This window comes from Channa argus, chromosome 1 (genome assembly GCF_033026475.1).
Source record: "Channa argus isolate prfri chromosome 1, Channa argus male v1.0, whole genome shotgun sequence".
NCBI classification, from domain to species: Eukaryota; Metazoa; Chordata; class Actinopteri; order Anabantiformes; family Channidae; genus Channa; species Channa argus.
Genome location: NC_090197.1, coordinates 33358711 through 33378288, shown reverse-complemented (window position 1 = coordinate 33378288; position 19578 = coordinate 33358711). Strand labels below are relative to the sequence as shown.

General features: G+C 38.6%; 1 protein-coding gene across 6 annotated transcripts in view; it reads right to left on the bottom strand.

Moving 5' to 3' along the window:
• Positions 1 to 1475: 1475 nt before the first annotated feature.
• The window catches only part of kcnq5a (potassium voltage-gated channel, KQT-like subfamily, member 5a), a 92371-nt gene continuing 74268 nt past the window's right edge, over positions 1476 to 19578 (bottom strand). Inside the window, exons 8-15 of one of the 6 annotated variants that reach the window (XM_067513690.1) lie at positions 16935 to 17029; positions 15892 to 15918; positions 11289 to 11533; positions 9735 to 9843; positions 7303 to 7434; positions 6894 to 7010; positions 4206 to 4332; positions 1476 to 3923 (exon numbers count right to left, since the gene is read on the bottom strand). In XM_067513690.1, the coding sequence (XP_067369791.1) occupies positions 2835 to 3923; positions 4206 to 4332; positions 6894 to 7010; positions 7303 to 7434; positions 9735 to 9843; positions 11289 to 11533; positions 15892 to 15918; positions 16935 to 17029 (1941 nt within the window). In that variant the 3' untranslated portion in view covers positions 1476 to 2834. Of the gene's footprint in view, positions 3924 to 4205; positions 4333 to 6893; positions 7011 to 7302; positions 7435 to 9734; positions 9844 to 11288; positions 11534 to 15891; positions 15919 to 16934; positions 17030 to 17290; positions 17384 to 19578 lie in introns of all 6 variants that reach the window. The other 5 variants (XM_067513697.1, XM_067513705.1, XM_067513715.1 and 2 more) reach the window with 5 other exon arrangements.

The window sequence follows — 19578 nt, the reverse complement described above, 5'->3', positions numbered from 1 at the left end:
TGTCAAGCGTTTTGTGGGTGCACTGTGTCGGTGTCATTTAAGACACTTGCAAAATACCAGGTTTTGTAAACCGGCCAGTAGAACAAAACTTCTAAATCTCATTATGGAACACCAAACGTTAATTTGTTAAAAAATATTGTTTAAGCTTATTACAAAACCCCCCACATGGTTAAAAACTGTATTGTAATTATAACATGGATGTTAAGGAAAAAGTGTGTACACATTCAAAATCCTTGTAAATTATAACCTAATGTTTTTTCTATGGGAGGGGGGTACCACAATGGGTTAAAGTTGTCACACATAAGCCACATTTTACTCTTAGTCTTAGACAAGTGTCATGCTCAACTTGCTTGTCCCCTACCAAAGTTTCATTGAGCTTACTGTTCCAGATAGGGGCATTGAGTGAATGCTTTTCCCATTTAAATCACCCTCCTATTTAACTATGCAAATATATCACATTTAACAAAATAAACAGAAGAACTCACACATGGATAAGGCAACATGCAAAAGTGCAAGCAGCAACAGTGCAACTTTAACATATTGTTGTCATGGATACCTCTGCGCAATTTTCTGTCTGTGCAATGCAAATTTCACCTGTAACACTGAACAACTGGTGTTGCTCTGTTCTACAACTGATGTGCATGGTGCAACCAGTACCCAGTGAAAGTATGGGTTTGTCCAAAAAAAAAAGACAATAAAATAAAACACATGACCTTAAAAATATGTATGTTTTTACTACAGTTTAGCAGTAAATGGGACATCATCAATATAACTTGCAATAAAGGTTTTAACTATCAAACGGGTTTAAAATAAAAGACATAAAGTCTGCATAGTCAGACATTGTACCTTTTTGTTAACAGTTTGGAGCAAACATTACTCTAGCATGCAGAATGGCATCAAGGCGGTCATGCTAGTGTATTACTGTTCTTGACTATAAGCTGCAGCTTAAACATGCAGCATCTCATGTTGGTTGAGAAATTCTGCAAAAATGCAGGATTTTGACCATTAAAAACTAACTTGTGGACTGCTGTGCAAACCTCGTTGTGAGTAATTGCTGATTTTTGCAATTTTCCAATAGAGCTGCTGCATTCAATTTGCTGACAGATAAAATGAAGCAAGTACAGCATATCAATGTCTAACATTTCTGTGGCTGCAGAAAATGATGCTCATAATCTGAACACATGCTAAGGCTTTGAGCTTAAAATTTATTTTATATTTCAGAAATTCCCATACATTAGCCCAAACCAATTATTCTCTCTTTATCTGTGTGTTTTTGAATAAAAAAAAAAAGTTCATGCAGTGATATATATGAAAGTATAAGTTAAAGATGACATTTTACAGACAGACGCTGAATCAGGAGAGTGACTCTCCTATATTTCTAAGAAGGTCTCTGAAAACAAGCAGTTGAATAATGAAACAATAAGTTACAAGTCAATCTCATCTCTTTGACAAGTTGGCTCATCTTACCAAAATGGTTTTATTTCTGTGTGTGTGTGTGTGTGTGTGTGTGTGTGTGTGTGTGTGTGTGTGTTTGTGTGTGTAAATGACCTCTGTGTATGATTTTACCACAGTTGTGGTTGGCATAAAAAATGCAGTGGCATGATTGAGATTCAGCTACATTTGTTTTATATTTGTAACTAGCAATTTTAGCTACAGAGTTAGTATATACTTCTATTTACTTCTTAGTGTTTTCTTCTTTTGATTTACTAAATTAATTGTCAAGGTTGGCAGAAATAAGATATTATGGTTAACATTTCAGCTTTGGTCTTCATTTTAAACAAAACATATTTTTATCAACATCCTGGTAATATACAGTATGATACCGAATATAAAAGAAAAACATCTATTTTCTGTAGAGTGGATAAAATTATAAGAGATATCTCAAAGTAGTCTCAAGTATTGGACTTTTTCAGGATCAGTATAGTTCTCTGTTTCCTCTCTCTCCTTTTGAATCACCCTCCCTTCTCTGCTGAATGAATGGGTGAGTGACTCACAGACACACAAATCGTGAGAGAGGAAAATATTATTATATTTTACTTCAAATCACCACATATGCAATAAAATCCACCAGTTATGGAGACAGTACAAGCAATTTGTCAAACACCTTGTGCACAAAAAGAATGTCAACTTGCAGAAATCTGACATTTACCATTGCCAGTCAAAGTTTCACCCCCTAAACCGGTGCAAGTGTGTATGTTTTTAGCAAAAATGTACACGCATATTTTGTGTATATTTTTAGTTAGTTTTAGTATAATCATGTATAAGAATGTGTTGAATTTTAGTTTGTAAACTTTGAAGACCAACCAAGGCTTCTTGTCCACTTAAGTATCTCTGAACCACAATGTGTGTGAAGGCAACACTGAAGCAGCCAATTTTGGAATATATCCTATCAGACATGGTATCAACAGACACCGGATATTAAGGACTTAATAGGGAGCAAAAAAAAACCCAAAACATTTGGACATCCCTAAAAATTGCCTTTACCTATGTTTAGGTAAAGAGCATTTCAAGCATTTGTTTAGGAATATTTTTGTATTGTATTTGTAAAAAGTTTGTGTATTTTGTCCTACATGAATATGACCACCTACATGCATATTTTATGTATTCCTATACTTTTGATTTCTATTTTTGTATTTGGTAATTTACCATATACCACATAAAAAAGTAGTAATATTTGTATAAGAGTGGATGTATGCATGTTTGACATAATATTACAAAAAGCTTTTAAATTGTAAAATTTGTAACATGATCCAGCTAGTGTCCTGTAAAAATACTTCTTGGGTTCCCTAATAATGTTGTACAGTATGTAAGTGTGTGTGTCAGTGTGTGCATCTTTATGCCAGCTGTATGTGTGGGGACTGACTGAGAAACTCAGAGTTTCCCTTGGGGTGTGTGTCAGCCTCCTCCACAGTCTGTAAAAGGTCAGAAGGGCTGCTGTCAGGTCCCTGGGACAGGAAGTTGAAATGTTCTTCTGCTGACTCTAGTTTGCACTCATTAATGAAAAGTTCTGTTTCGTCCCAGTTGCTAAGGTCACCATGGGCATTCCCACGGTCACTACCATTGCTGCTGCTGCTATTGTTGAGCACAGAAGAGAAACTAGTGGCACGGTTGGTCAAAGGCTGGCTGAGATTGTGCACAGAGAGGGATTTCCCCAGACTTCCCTCCCAGTCTGAAGGCCTCCCATCTGTGTTAGATGAGAGCAGCAGCAGGGGATTGACCTCCAGGCTCAAGTGCTTTCTCCAGACCTCCTCAGATTTCAAGCCAGGCTTCCTCCGAGGCTGCACCTTTTCCTGTCCAGACCCTGCCTCACTGACCCCTTCCAGGTCATCATCCACACTAGCTCCCACAACTACAGAGGGGCCCAGCGTTTCCTCATCTGGTGCCACTTCATCTGTCATATTATTTGGAGCAATGTCAGTTTGGCATCTGAGATGGGAAGGGTGTACAATGGGGGGCAGCTGAAGGGTGAAACCCCCTGTTGAGGAAGGGGGAGGTGGCAGGTCAGGGTAGTTCGCTCTTTTGGATGTGACACTGGGGGTGACCAAAGTTGGGTAAGGGCTGTCAGGAGGCAGCAGAGGTGATGGGGACAGTGAGGCTGTGGATGGAGGGTAGGATGGAGGTGCTGAGTCTGGGGGACCGTCATCATCGGCAGGTGGAAGGATGAGCCGCAAACCTCTCGGGTTGGAGCTAAGGGAACGGCGTATGCAGCCATTGTTGTCTCCCCCGCTGCGAACCGGATCACTTCCCTGGGGCGAGGGGAGATCTCTGCCGATGATGGAGGTCTGGAAGTCAGAGTTGCGGTGCTGGTGGTTGTCCAGCTCGAACAGAGGCAGAGAGGAGAGGGTGAGCGCTGAGGGGCCCTTCTGTAGGACTTGACGATAAACATCCAGCAAAGAGTCCAACTTTGACTCTATGGAGGTTACCTGGGGGAAAAAAAAGAACAAGTGTGAGAGTGAGGATATGAAGAAGAGGTAGTGCCAGCTACAGAGTCGAACTAAGCCGCGTGGGACTTTTCCTGTAAAAATACAATGTTTATGTGAATTATTTCCAAAACAGAAAATTAGTTTTCGTTTCTTGGAAGCTCACTTTCTGTTTTAAAAATAACCATCAGAACATATTTCCTACTATAGGGGAAATCAAATCTTGTAAATGCATTTTTAAAGGATTGCACAATGTGTTTTTCTATTCTTTGATGGTAAATTCACCTGTCTCTCCACCTTACACACACGCCCCAACATGCTCATGCCCTCGAGAGAGTCACCATCTGGGTGTAGCTTGTCTCTCATCTTCTTATCCAAAGGTATCTGGCCTTTTCCCAGGATCTGATCCACCCTGAGAAACAAGAGAAACAAATTGTGTTTTTACACAATATCCTGGAATATAATGAATTTGTAATATAATAAACAGCTGTTTCATTTCAGGTTATCCCAAATCAATCAAAAAGCCTGAAGCAACAGTAGGATGTTACGTTTAAAGTTAGTAAAACACACATGGCTTAGCTTTATTAGTGTTGTTGAAAACCTTGTGTTTCCAAAAATGTCAGTGTTTTAGGGATTAAAGAGAAAACACCCATCCATTATCCCGCTTATCGTGTTCAAGATTGCGGGTGGGCTCGAGCCTATCCCAGCTGTAATTTGGTGAGAGGCAGGGTACACCCTGCACAGGTCTCCAGTCTCCACAGAGCCAACACAGAGAGACAGACACAGACAGACAACCATTCACAACTACAGGCAATTTACCAAGTCAGCAATTAACCTAACATGCAAGTTTTGGACTGTGGGAGGAAACTGGATGGGAAAACAGCATTTTCATAATGGATTTCATGCACTATGTTCTGTAGTTTACAGCACATTCTTTACAACATATGCAACTTATTTTTTAGAACTCTTAAAGTGGAGGGGAAAGCAATTTATAAACACTACATTTTAAAATTACAAATGCAACATGTTCACAGTGTATTCAAATCTTGATCTGACCAGGTGTTCACAGGGATCTTTTAAAAAACACTGAGTTGATGTTTGAAGTCCATCCCTCACTTCATTTCATTTTATTCATTCAACTTTCCATTTCTCTTTAGCAAAGGAAAAAAGCCAGAGGAAATTATGCAGAACATTTTTATTATTTTATTGATTCATTTCTTAAAGTAAAATGTGTTACAGCAAACTAGTGTTGGATTAGTGATGTTAGTTGGGGCAGACATGCAAAAACACTAGTCATCTTTAACTGGGACACACAATTATGTTTCCCCTTTCACCTGAAGCATAAAAGTGTAAAGTATGGACCTACAGTTGAGACCTAAGGTTATAACAGGACGATTTCATGTGTACACACATTACTATACATTTACATGAAATGAAAACGTTTTCATGTGTCAGACAATATTAATGAAAACTGTACCCAGTGGGTGGACACATTCAAGGTTTAGAAAAATTGTTTCACTTTCATTTCACTTTCAGTCTGTTTGTGTGTGACATCTCAGTCAGTCAGGCATTTATGGGACTGGGAAGTGAAGATTACAAAAAAGGGCAACTAATGTGATTTTACGGTTGATTGAACTCAAATTTAATAAAATCAAAGTAACCCTGAGCCATGGAGCTTCTTCTTGTTGTTGTAATAATAGTGCAGAGCAGGAGAGGACATTTTCCTGGTTCAGTTACTCAGGCTGGGACCAGAGCATGGTGCACTGGCCAGTCTAAAGACATGGGAAAGACTGAGTCAGATCCATCTGTCTCTTCCATACATACACACAGACGTTTGACTCACAGGTGCACAAATGAATAAATCATTTGTTCCATGGTAATAAATAATTCTGGCATTTCGGTACACAGAGAGGCATACGAGATTAGTTTTTAAAGGCCAATATTGATACTTGATCATTTTGTTATTTCAATTAAAAATCACTCTAAATTTTGTATTTTTTTAGTATTTTGCCATGTCCAAAATGTTTCTAAAACAGCAGAGAATACTTGCCAATTGAATCCTACATACAAAATTTAAACAGTAATTTTAAATTCACGTTTATACTACCCACATAGATTGAAATTCTGAAAACGTAAAGATGACCAATACGCTGAAGAATTCAGGCCATCTGTGTATCTACAGCCTTCATACCAACACTCGTGTACAGAAAACAAACATTATGTTAGTCCCCTGAAGTTCTCTTGACAATGTCATCATCATCCACAGTACAACAAAGCTGTTCATTGAGCATTACAAAATACCAGATGACAGCCTGGACCATGAGCTAAAAACAAACTTCACTTAATGGTTTGTGACAGTCCAAGTCCATAACAGCATTATAGTGCCCTCTGCTGAATATTTCAAGCAACAAAATGGCTTGTGAAATGTACCTCTGAACGCTGCATGTTATATTTCAAGATGAATCAAATTTAGTAAAAATGAGCTTAACTCTTAACGGAAAATGATCCAGTGAACCAACATAAAACATCTAACACCATGTCAACAAGTCTACAAACAAAGTGTTTGAGCTTCATTAGAAACATGTTTTCATGAATTAAACTAAAGTTGCACTTGGTGGAAGCCATTTGTATACCCTTTTCTGGAACAGCTTACCATGTATTAGCTCAATAATGTGCAAATGATTTAACTGATTTAATGAAGCTAAGGTTAAGAATATTATTTGCAAAAATAAAACTGGGTAAAAATTAAAGTTTAAAGTACTTTAAACCTGATTTTAATCAGGTGTGAAAAAAGCTTCAACTTTATTTTTAATTTAGACCTAAATTTCTCACATGTGTATAATTAACAAGCAGGAAGTTGCTTTTTTCTATGCCCCCATCAATGTAAGTGGTTGTTTGACCATCAATATGGCAACCGGTTAAAGTTAGAAAACAAAAAGTCAGAGATAATTTGACTAGTTTTAATCATCTAACCCCGATGCAGAGGGCTTCCTCCAGGCTTGGCTGTAATATAAATGCAGGGAGGGAGAGGAAAAGGTCTTGATGTGACTGCTGAAAGGCCTTGGAGCTGGACCCACTACAGTGTCTAGTCTGCGAGAAAAAAGGGACACACAGGTACACATACATGGACACACTTATGAAGGACATATTGTAAGGGAAGGTATGAAGTGATCTATAACCTCTGCAGAACTATCAAGTACTGAAGCAACATCTGGAGCAACAGTCAACTGTGTGAGTGTCTTAAACAATTCTCTTAAACAATTAAACGATAAAAAAAAAGACGTTAAAGCTCAAATGCAGGAAGAAAAGTCCAACTCTGTAGAAAAGATTGATTTTGCAAAGCATGTTTAAGTGTCTGTGTGTGAATCCACTGTATCCTGACCTGGTCTGAAGGCTCTTGATGCGACAGAGCATGTCCAAGTGTCCTGCAGAGTACTGCTCTATCACGTCCTTCACATCGTATGGGCGCAATGTCTCCTTAAACTTCTTCTTTGCTACGTGAAACTTCATGATTCTACAAACACAAACACACAATCACTTGTAAAATAAATAAATAAACAGACGGCACTTAGTGTGATGAAACACCGAGATCACGAGACCCAATTGGGTGTAATACCTTAAACCAACCACCAGATGGTGTGAAAGAGCCAATAATAAAGTTTAATAAACGAAACATTATTAAAATCTCAAATACCTCAATAAGTATCTAAGGGGCCCCAAAGCCCTGGTTTTCCTGTCTAATCCATAACAAACAAAATGCATGGCCTTGAAACCTGAGTCTAACCTTCTATCACTGTGTATTTGGTGAACAGAGCCCCTGCTGGGTCAATAATATTGATACAGGTAAGCAAATCTATCCCCCTTGGCTTCTGCTCGTCTCCACTTGCCTGTTTTTCTCACTATCGAAATGGAAGCAATAGTGACAGATGACCCTCTGTAACAACAGTCCTGATAGGGGAGGGGTTGACCCACCCTCAACCCGACACCCTGGGAAAGTCCAGGCGTGCGGATGCCCATGGAGGAGCCGTACTGTGTGGGTAGGCTGGCTTGTGATGCTATGCATGCATGTGTGTGTGTGCGAGTCCTATACAGAAAAATCAGCTTGGTGATGGAAAGGAGGTTAGTAGGTGTCAGTTCGCAAAAATAAATAAATAACAAATAAAACTATGACTGACTGCATATTGTTACCAAGATATAATTTGGGAGAAAACACTGCAAAATAACTTTGTCTCACGATTCTAAAGAGATTCCCCTAAACATATTGTTTCATAAATTGGACTGTTTTTAATAAAACACATTTTATGACCATTTGACTTTATGACTATGCTGTACATCCAAATGTGTTCAAGAGATCTATATTATGCTAATGATCTGTGGTTGAAGAAAAAGAAACACAGGATATCAGATGGTCAGAATTACAACTAAACAGAGAGTGGTGACGATACTGCTACAGGTAATTACAACAAATTGCACTGTCAAAATATTGGAAACATGCAAACATAAGGCATACCCTGTGCATAAACAAATGTATTTTTGCAAATGCCTTTTGTTTGGTTTTCTTATATATAGAAAAGTTTTTTGTGCTCAACACGTGCAGAGTCATGCGTTTAACAGCCAGTTTTAATAAATATCGCATAGCTGAATGATTTAACTGTAGAACAGGAAAAACCTGAAGAGACTGCTGTAAGAAAGTGTGATTTGAGTGATGTAAAACATATATTTGAACAATTGGGTTTAAAATGTTGCTTTGAAGTTGTTTTTTTTACCCAGACTAAGCTAAGCATCATAGCAAAACATTCTTTTTCTTCAGTGCATCATAATAATCACATTTCAAGCCCTGACATGAGGTAAATCATTTTCAAACTAACCTGTAATTGCTTTGAGACGTGAAAATTGGTACAATATTAGGGTAAGAAGCTGCAGTGAAGGGAGAGAATCTGTCGGCGCCAGTTGGATAAACATTTGCTCACAGGGTGCCGGTGCCAGTGTAAGAAAGCAGAGTGTACTGAAATTCATCCACACACCCAATACACCAACCGACCCCCGTACACCCCCCCACACAACAAAAACCAAAACAAAAAGCCCTCAAACTCTGCGGGTAGGTCATGTAAATAAAGAGAGAAGGGTGTAGCAAATGAGAAGAAAACCAAAATACATTTTGGGAATCACACATTACATGAATCCCATGAGTGAACGGATGTTTTTTATCCCATTCAGAAAGTGGACAATGGAGAGAAGAAACCCAGGGATATTGGGGTGTTGTGTTATACTTTTATTCACTCTAAAGTGGCTGTGAGATGATAGAAGAGGTGAGATGGTTCAGACCTATACAATATTAAATGTATTGAAAACAATTCAAAAATAACCTTCTTTAACAGCCATAATTAAGGCTCTCCGCTGCGATGATGAAATCAGACAAAAAAAACCCCACAGGCCCACACCAGCTTAATACCTTCCTAAATCATTCATCTCTATGTTTGTTTGTGGTATTTGAAAGGCGGAAGCAGTTCAGAGACATCAAAAGGTATATTTATACATTTGTACATTTCTATGGTTCAAAGAGCTCTGAGTCAATGTGAGAAACAAAAGGGTTTAAAATGTTCTAATATTAATATGCTCCATAACTTAAGTGAATGTGGAGAGATGATATTTTCTGTGCCTCCTCTGATTCATTGAACAGCACTGGCAGCATTGCAGAGATATTCACAAGTCCCCAAATGTTTGTAGGATTTTGGTGATATACAGATGATCTGACAAGAGCATCAGCTGAAAGACTATAAGAAAGAAGTGCACCAGCATTAAAAAAACACTCACCTCACAGCTCTGATGACAGCCTTGAGAGGAGCTGATAGATCCTCCACTGTAACATCACAATGGCAGCCTCGCTCATCAAAGGAATCCTCTGTGGTCATGCCTGTGTCCACTGAGAGAGACAGATGTTTAAAAAACAAATATAACCCTATAAAAAAAACTATTATTAGTGTTAAAAGTAATAAAAAAAATGGGAATATTTAAGAATGTTTCACACTGATACTATTTTTGCTTTCAGGAGTGAAAATTTATGCCCTGCTTGGATGTCAGGAATGGGCAGTGTTTTGCAGGCTCAGCTGTGTAAGACGAAATATGTGATGTACGTACAATTTATCCTCACAGAAAAAAGCACAAAGAAAATTAAAATAGGCTGAGTAATAATATAGTGCATATTGGAGGTTATAAAATCGATTCAAACAAATGATACAGGGGAATAAGAGGAGAAGCAGAGGTACAATTAAAAGATTCAGCAGTTTCTCTATTTCTGTAGGGTAGAAGTTTCTGGAAAATGTAAGGAAACTAATTCAGTATGCAGTCTGTAAACAATGAAAATATAATTTTAAATCAACCAACTTGGTGCAGACTTCATTGCATTTCAGAAAATGACATTTGATCTATGATTGGTAAGGTTTGGCCAAGAAAATCAGTCCGAACAGAAACTGGTTTTACTGGTTTTAAAACAGTTTTCTCCTTTAGTATTTAGTGAATATGACTTTATAATCACTTTGATTTCTTCAAGGAAATTGCATCACTTTTGGAAGTTTGTCTACATATGCATTTGACCTAAGGTTAAATAAATAGCTACAAGCGGGGGCGGGTCATTCAAAAGAGGATGTTTCAGTAGAGTTTTGGTAGAAATTCATTATATACAAGCAGAAAGCCTGATCTGAAAATGAAATGAAAACAAATTTTGTCAATCAAGTAGTGAAAATTATATGATACACGATTAATAAGGTGTTTCTGTCCACTGTTTCGTGTTCCCGGTGATTTGAAATATACATCATCTCTCATCTCTTATGCATTACCTTGTACTGGATGATGCTACTCAAAATAAGATAATAGTACAGGTGTGTTTCCAGATTGCTCCCAGTCCAATCTGATCACTTGACCACATAGTCCCGATTAAGCAAATTAGACTAATGTCAGAGTTTTGACTCAAAGCATAATTTCTGCAAAATTTCACTTTGATCTAGGTGTTGCCCTGAGTGTGCAGTTTTTTTATTTATACACTGCTTGTGTAAATGCAAGGTCTTAGTGTTCCATAAATTTTCTGTTAAAAACCTAATCTTCAACCCCTCAAGATATAGCTACTTTTATTGATCTTTAAACATTTTCCAAAAATTCAGCACAGCATTTTGGGAAATGGTAACTTTACTAAACACAACATAAAAGTTTTAATGACAGGCCCAACAGAAGTCCACAGGGATGAAAAACAGTTACTCTACCTACTGTGTACTGTATAAAAAAGCATGCTGCTGAAAAGGATAATTTATCCGATGTTCTCTTCGTTAATTTCCATTTACAGTTAGCTGGACAAACACTCATAGGCCCACTCACCATCTGGGACAGCAGTGCGAGTCTGACTCTTCAACCTCAGCGACGGCCTAAACCGCGTCCGATCGTTGAAGCTCCAGCTCTTCTGTACTTTGGCCGGGCTCCCGCCCATCAGCCCATCAGCACCGCCCACCACATCGTTGCCAGGGGAACAGCGTTGGCGGTCACTGACGGACATCTGCCTGCTCTTCATGCTCTGACCACGAGGACTCGCCATCCGGACCCGCTCCTTAAAACTCAACTTCTGACTGCAGGGAGGGGGGGAATTAAAGAGAGAGAAAGAAGGGGAGACGAAGAGGTGATGGAGGAAGAGTGAGAGAGGAGAGAAAGCATTCAAGAGAAGGAAAGAGAGAGATTTGGGATGGGTGAGATGGGGCCAAGAGTGATGGAAGTGTTGACCCATGTAGGGATATTTAGAAAGACAAAGTGGGAAAATGTGAGGAAATTCAGGAAAGTGACACATGGATGGAATTAAGAGAGAGGTTGGGGTTGATAGAGAGACAAAAAGAGAGAAAAAAAAGTAATGCTGTCAACATCTATTTCCCCTTAGAGAATGAGAAGAGTTCAGAGCGCAGACACAGGGGAGCGTTCTGTCGCTTCCTTCAGCCCCAGCACCATCCATCTGATTGACATGCCCAATACACCAGAACAAAGCCAGACTGTCCACCAAGACACCAAAGCCTGATTTAACAAACTTACCCAATCAGCTCATGACCTATAGTCATCTACTCACTTTTCAAAACTGACCTAATGAGATAATTAAAGACTATGTGATATGTCTTTAGAACTTTTCTACCTACAGGGTGGTGGGTGCAATTTCAGTCACTGAAACAGTCACTGAAATAATTCTGTTGCTATAAGGCAAATAGACCAGCATGCAGTGCTGAAAGAGAGAGAGAGAGAGAGAGAGAGAGAGAGATAGAGAAAGAGAGAGAGAGAGAGAGAGAGAGAGAGAGAGACCTCTGTGTCTCACCCGAACCTCTGTTTGTTTGCATATTCTATTTTATTTGTATTGATTTGCTAACATTGCCTTTGCTTTATAAAGACGTGAGTGCTCTCAGACTTTGTAGAAACGTTATTTAAACTTATTAGTGAGTATTTCTTGTTCTGAATCTACTGAATTTTTACAAATTTTTTCACTACCAAGGCTATAACAACCACATACTCTTTCTTAAACATAATGAATGGAGCTACAGTAAATAGATATTTAATATTGACTATTACCATTCTTTTGATCTCTGATGGCAAAAATGACTAAAAGCAGGAATGCCAGTAGCATGCAGCAAAATGTGGAAAATGCCTGCAATAACTACTACTGTATACTGAAATGGCCATTACTGTATATGCTGTGGAAAGGCAATTAAAGGTGAACCTGGTCCAGCCCCTTGAATTAGTCATTTGATTTCCATTCTATTTTACTAAATTTGCACTGGACCATATTAGTTTTATGACTGAAAATACTATATCTTAGAAAAATCCTCAAAAGAACAAACTTTTGGTCCCAAGGAGCTAGAAATAAGTCAAAATAACTTACTCATGTGGCTGGACTTGGAACAGTTTGCCGAGAAGATAAGAACATTTTAGGTGAGCTGCCAGGAAAATAAAAATTAAAATAAAGGGGAATTTACACCTTGTATTTTTACATTTTGCGTCAAGAAAATAGAACAATTCAAATGAACCAGCTTATTTATGAAAGGACTATATTTATGGCTATAGTCAATCAATCTAAATATGTTTAACTATAAATCAGGTACGTTTTTGCTTATTTTAAATGTATTGTTACCTTGTCTACTTCAACGGTGTACTGTAAATATCTGTTTTAGTGGAATTCCCCTTTAATTTGTAATAAGGCAACAAAGTTTCACATTCGACAGGCAGCAAGCAACAGTCACCGTCTCAGTCCTGGGTGGGATCAAAGGGATTGAGAAGGGAGGTTATAATGTTGTTTTCGTTCTCCTCATGCTAATGGTTAGTCATTCCCACAGGTTGTTGGGCTCAGGACAGGGCAGAGAGGATGCTGGGTAATAATGTAGATACCTCCTATATATCCGAGTACACCTTCTGAAGAGCCTTCCATTACTTACACCCTTACTACAGTTAAGAAAGGGAGAGACGGATGGTGGAGAGAATGGAGAGGAAAGAGGAGGAAGGAGATTACAAGAGGAGTCCAGCAGAGGAAGGAGAAATGTTCTGCTGTTAATATTGATCCGCAGTATATACACAGAGAAAAAGGGCAGGAGGGCATATTTCAGAGACGGATGAGAATGGCTGGATGCAGAGGACCTGAATTCAGACTTCCCTCAAATTTATTTATGATGTGAATCCACGATTTTAGATTTTGTAGCCTGTTGTACACTGCTTTAGCAGGCCGGACTCCCAAATGTAATCCAAAAAAATCTGATACTCCAGTATAAAAACTAGTTATATTCTCTGGCCTTTAAATCATGCAGGACACCTCTAAATCAACTCAAACAGCACCCAAATCCTCTTTTCAACACATAGATATGGTGAAAGAATTTTCTGACAGAGCCTTTCTGTGTGCCCCTGGTGTTGTTTAAAAGTTAATCAATAACTGAAAATCAGCCTGCACTCCTGCGTCCGTTTAGTCTATTTTGCTTGGTTTGATTTCAGTGCTGTTATATGTCGCCTGTCCTGGATTAAACAGCACTCTAACAAACACAAACCCATGTAAGCGAGGCGTACTTTTGCAATAAGTCTTCCAAAAAGGGAGCAAAGAAAGGGACACGTCATCAGAAGATGAGAAATAGTGCCCAAAGTGAAAGTTGCATTGCTGGCAAAAAAGAGCATCATCTTCATATAAATTATTAATATCTAACTGGAGGTTAACCCCCCCCTCCTTGTTTAAAACATCAGTAGAATTAAATTAATTCAGAAGGCACCTGGCTACATACATAAACTCTAGAGTAAACCCCCATTATCCTTTATTTTGTGCTGCCTCTTGGTGCCAATATTCAGTACACTTAAACTCAGCGTGATGTGCGGTGCAGCTAATGTTTACTGCTGCTGGTGTTTACAAGTCTGCTTAAACAAAAACCACCAGCCATTTACTATGGCACCTACTGCTGCTGAGCAGCCGACTGTCTGTAAAACCACTAATAACACAGCGTGTAATGGCTTCTCTGGTTGAGGGGGTACATACAGAAAAGACACATTAAAGTGTGCATAATTAGGATTTTACAAGTGTAAATTGGATTTGCTGCAACAAAAACTTTCTAAGAAAGAACAGTGTAATTAAACACAGCCCTTTAAACACAGAGGATGACTGTTGTGAAAGCAATAAAGACTACTTAAATGCTATTTTGTTTAAGGGTGAGAAGCCAATTTGTTTGTCTGTTTGACTGAGCAAGGAGAAGTTATTTTTTATATCTGTATGTGTGTGGCTGTCTTATGTTTAAACGCCTAAGAAGTTGCTGGCTGAACATAAGGACTCCAAATGTTGCCAAAGAAGCGCTGCTCTGTAAAAACTATACTAGCATAATTAAACTCAAAACTCTCTCTTAGTCTTCCCCCCTTCCCTGAAAAAGAAAGGAGAGGGAACCTTTCCTCTGTCTCTCCTAGACTTGTGTTTGATGAGTTATATAAATACCATCCCAATGGAAAAAGTGCGTCATGGTACAGACATGGTACAGACTCCTGTCTTTTGGGATGTACACACACACACACACACACACACACACACACACACACACATCAAAGTTTATTGCCCTTCACTGCCTGAAAGTCAAGTGCACAGACAGACAACGTAATAAAAAAAGGAGGAGAGACCAAATCAGAGATGGATATGTGTGGTAAAAAAGTAGAAAAGAAAAGTACAAGAAACCTAAGAACTTCAGCACATTGTACCTTCGCAAAAGCTCATATGATAATATAATATGATTATATATGTAATTTGCTTTATTGGCTGTGTAGTTCAGTTCAATAGACACAAATGTCTCTATCACAATGTCTCTGCTGCCTGTCTTCAGTTGTGTCAGTCAACACAACTCAAATCAATGACTGCACTTCACCAGAGCACTTGAGAGACTGCATTAGCTGCTGTTCTTCACAATGTTACTCAGATGGTAACTATATGTTGAAACCTCTGCTGTCCTTTTATCAGAACAGATCAAGCTCGCTTTGAACAACTGTGCACTACAATATTGATGCACATGATAATTATAAGTCAAAAGCAGTTTTAAAGTTTCTAACCTTTTGCCTTCCAATTGTGTTTTAACATCTTTCTCACTTTTAAAAAGGAGTTTAACCTCATTATGAGTCACCTTCATACCTTACCATAAGATTTGGGTAAATAAGGAATGAGTGATTTAAAAAAAAAAAATAGTAGATCTTCCTTTGGGAATTGTAGTCTCAAACTGATTTACTCACTATTCACTATTAACTGGTAGTTAGTACTATTCATTATATGAGGACCCACTCCACAGTGAATGACCTAAAAACAAGCCTGTAAGCCAGTTAAAACCACATATCACCGTTCCAGAGCTGATATGATAAAGCATTAGGCATAATTATAAGTGCATCGCATGAACTTATAATTAGAGTGTGTGTGTTTGTGTCTTTGGGGGAATGAGGTTAGAGTCATACAAACCTGTAAGTAGTCTCGCCCTGCTCTTTTCTTCAAGAGTTAGTGGGATAAAGAGGAAGAGACAAAGGCGGAGAGTCAGTATTCCAGCTGATTAAAATAGCTTCATACAGACATTTCCACTAGTTAATACAGGAGGCAGGAACAAGAAGAAAGAAACTTTAATTAACTGCAATTAGTCATTTCCAAGCACATGCAGGCTACAGTATGGCCATGCACAGTAAGGCTCAGCAGGTGGAAAGATGCACACAGAAATCAGGAAGGTGTGTGTGTTTGTGTGTGTGTGTGTATGTGTGTGTGCGTGTGTGTGTGTGTGTGTGTGTGTGTGTGTGCAGGAAAAGTAATCCTGCTTCAGTGATTCTATTTTAAACATCTGGAAACCAGTTTGAAACAAAGAATAATTGTGCTGGACATGGTTCTAATCACTTAGGTTTTTAAGAAAGTCAGAAAAAAAAACGTTATTTATGTCTAATGTGAACATGGTAGTTCTACCATCTATATTATGTGCTATTACCTTTTTAAAAATCCTTTATCAAACAGATAGTTTCATTGAGAACTTGATTTCTTTTTCAAGATAGGCGATAAATTTGAGCACAGTCTTTTAAAATCTTCAAATGAGATGTCAGTGTCTGCAACTCATTCCACTTATGTAGAACATAGCAACAGATTTTTTTTTTTACTATTTAGTTTTATTGCTGCAGTACACAACCATAAACATTGTTCTTTTCTTGGACTAGTCTGCATTTTCAACCATATAAAGTCATAATAAAAATTAATTATGATTACTTAGCAAGTCATCGACCACCAACCTTATTGCACTGAACTGTCTGAATATGAAAAGGATGTTGAAGGTTGTTCTTGCTAAGCAAACCTTCTTTAATTAGGGGGAGAAGATAAATTCAGGTTTGGTTATGAAAACAAAATGCTGAGAAAGCTACATAACAGTGAGTTGCATGATGGTAAAAACGTTTAAAGCAAATGAAGTGACCAAAAAGAGGGGGTGAGCAGCAGCAGCAGCCATGTATGTAAGTCTGTAAGTTGTTACCTACTTGGCAGGGCTGCAGGTGTGCAACGCCTTCAAATGAGGCTTCCAGGTAGCAATGGAAACCGAGTTCTCATCAGCAGCATAACTACGCCAGACACACTACGTGCAGAGTCGACAGGGTAAATAAAATAATGATAAATAAAACAATGAACAGGGTAAAATGTAGGAGACAAAAATGGGGAGAGGGGAAGGAAAAATGTTTTGTAGGTCGTACGGGAAGAAAGTAGTGAAGGGAAAAAAAAAGAAAAAGCTGCTTAGTTCTTGTTCTTGTTGATACATTGTGGTTGGGGGCTGTTGGAAGGAGGTGGGGGCAGTAATGGTGGTGCTGGAGGAGGAAGTGGTGATGGTGGTGGGGAATACATGCCTGAAGGGGGGGAGGGTGCTGTGGTAGTGGTGCCAGGTGGCTCTGAGGTAGGGACGAGCACCATCCGTGGAGTACAGACGCCAAGCAGCCTGGGTGGGGGAGGGAGCAGAGATGGACAGGAGACACACACACACATCCACAAGTATGTACACACACACACAAGACACATAGGGGCAATGGCACAAACATGGTGAGCAAAAAGGGACTGAGATTCATGTGAACATGGAACATACACAGTGTGATTTGGGTGATGTAACCAGCTGGCAGCCATAATGGAGGTCTTCAGCTCTTATGAGGGGTTAAAATATGGTAAAATAAGTTTTACCATATTTTAACTACATTAAACATGATGGTTTTAATGTAGCAGTAGAAAGATGCTTATATAGCCAGAATCTTACAATCACTAACAACCCATGGAAAGTTTCGATACTTTGTGTCTCAGTAATACAGCCCAAAGTATACAGGGTGTATAAGGATATCTACTGTATGCTCAGCGCATGAGATAGAAAATGTAAAGTGTTTTTAATAAATGCTTCATTCTGGGAACATACATTTTGGTGCTCTAAATTGCCAGAGCTCTTCAGAGAGTTTCTACACCTGTCACTAGTATTCACAGGAGTCCAAACTGTAATATATCTGGACTTAATTCAGTTGGAGTCTATGAAGACACCATGGGAGTGTCCCTCTTTTGAACACTTTAGGGCATCGGTATCCAAAATTACACCTGAAATAACAAAGCCATAGCATATAATTCCTCCTTGCTGCTTCTCAACATTGGTTTTTATTCTTAAATAAAAGCCAGCACAGGCTTACAGACTAAAAAGAAGAAATGAAGAGAGACACTGTATTGATTTCTCAATAAGCTAAGGTTATGCATTATATAGAAGAGTGTTGGTGGTCTGGGACAATGTCCTGTGTCCTTTTAATGGAAAACAATTCAAATGATGTGCACAAATAATCGGATTGTTTCTGTTATTTTCTGTAATACCTGGAACACTGACTGTATTAGAAAGTAATGCAGCTGGCTGAGCGAGTTATGTTTGCTATAAGTCAGGTGTGTTTGGTTTGATACAGGTTTGCTTATGCAAGTATCAAGCCAACAATGTTTGAAATGTACAAGATGCAATTTTGGGGCAATGTTCTGAGGCTTTGAGTGTGGGTGAAGCAAATAAATGGTTGCGTTGTCACACATGTTTCTGCTTAATGGGTGTTTGTAAGATTGGAGGCAGTCATGCGTGGTATTTGCATGGCTTGATATTTTGGGGCTGCGTATGATATGAACCCTCTTTGCCACTTGTGTACTAAGCCAGATTTGTGCACCTAATTAGTCTATTCTGCAACCAGCAGAATCTGATCTAAGCACCCCCATCATTTTGCAGGGTGTTTTCTTTACATCTTAAATGATGATTTATAGCACTTGCTGCCAACAGAACCTCTGTGATGGCACCAGGTGTGGTTACAAAATTTGTGACATGACTGAAAAGCATTTACATAAACACTTTACACAGACAGGGTGGGAAATTAACACCGGCCACCTGCCAAATGCTGGTCAATTTAGTCTGTATTATATTCACTGAATATGCTTCTCAAGAGACCACTTTAAACTCATTTGGATATTCAGTCTTGTATTAAAATAGACTTGGTAGAAAGTGAAATTTAGAATCAACCAGCTGTTGCAGGCTTGAAAACAGTGGTAAAATCCTGTTCCGCTTACATAGAGAGACACACAGCACACAGTGGTTTAAAGCAGGAAGAGCTGTGTGAGATGGGGGAGGGGGGTGATGGGCAGAATAGTAATGTCATACACATGTTTTTAAAACATCACAGCTGCTTCCAAGTTTCCTTTTACCTGTTGAGGAAAATGTTATGAACTTGGCAGACACTGTAAAAGGCAATAACCAGGTGCTTGAAACAAAGCCAACAAAACAGAAACAAGACCAACACACACCGGATTAATTGCTCCCTTTGTGAGTTATTTAGGACCAATTTGGTTCCAACTGGTTTTCATCAAGCATCACAATAAGAGGGAGCCCAGACAAAACAATTTAATTCCTTATTCACATCAATGTGTCAAGATTCAACTGGAAAATTTGGAAGTGGAACAACCATGAATGTTTTAATACTGTCCTCTATAACAAACTATGCTGTTAGCGCATATATCAAATCACGTATCATATAAATGAAGAGGTAATTTTGACACTTTGCTTGCACAAATGATAGATTTGCAAGTGATGGTAAAATTACATATATCTAAATAATTCTTATTCCTTGTAACAGCTAATGA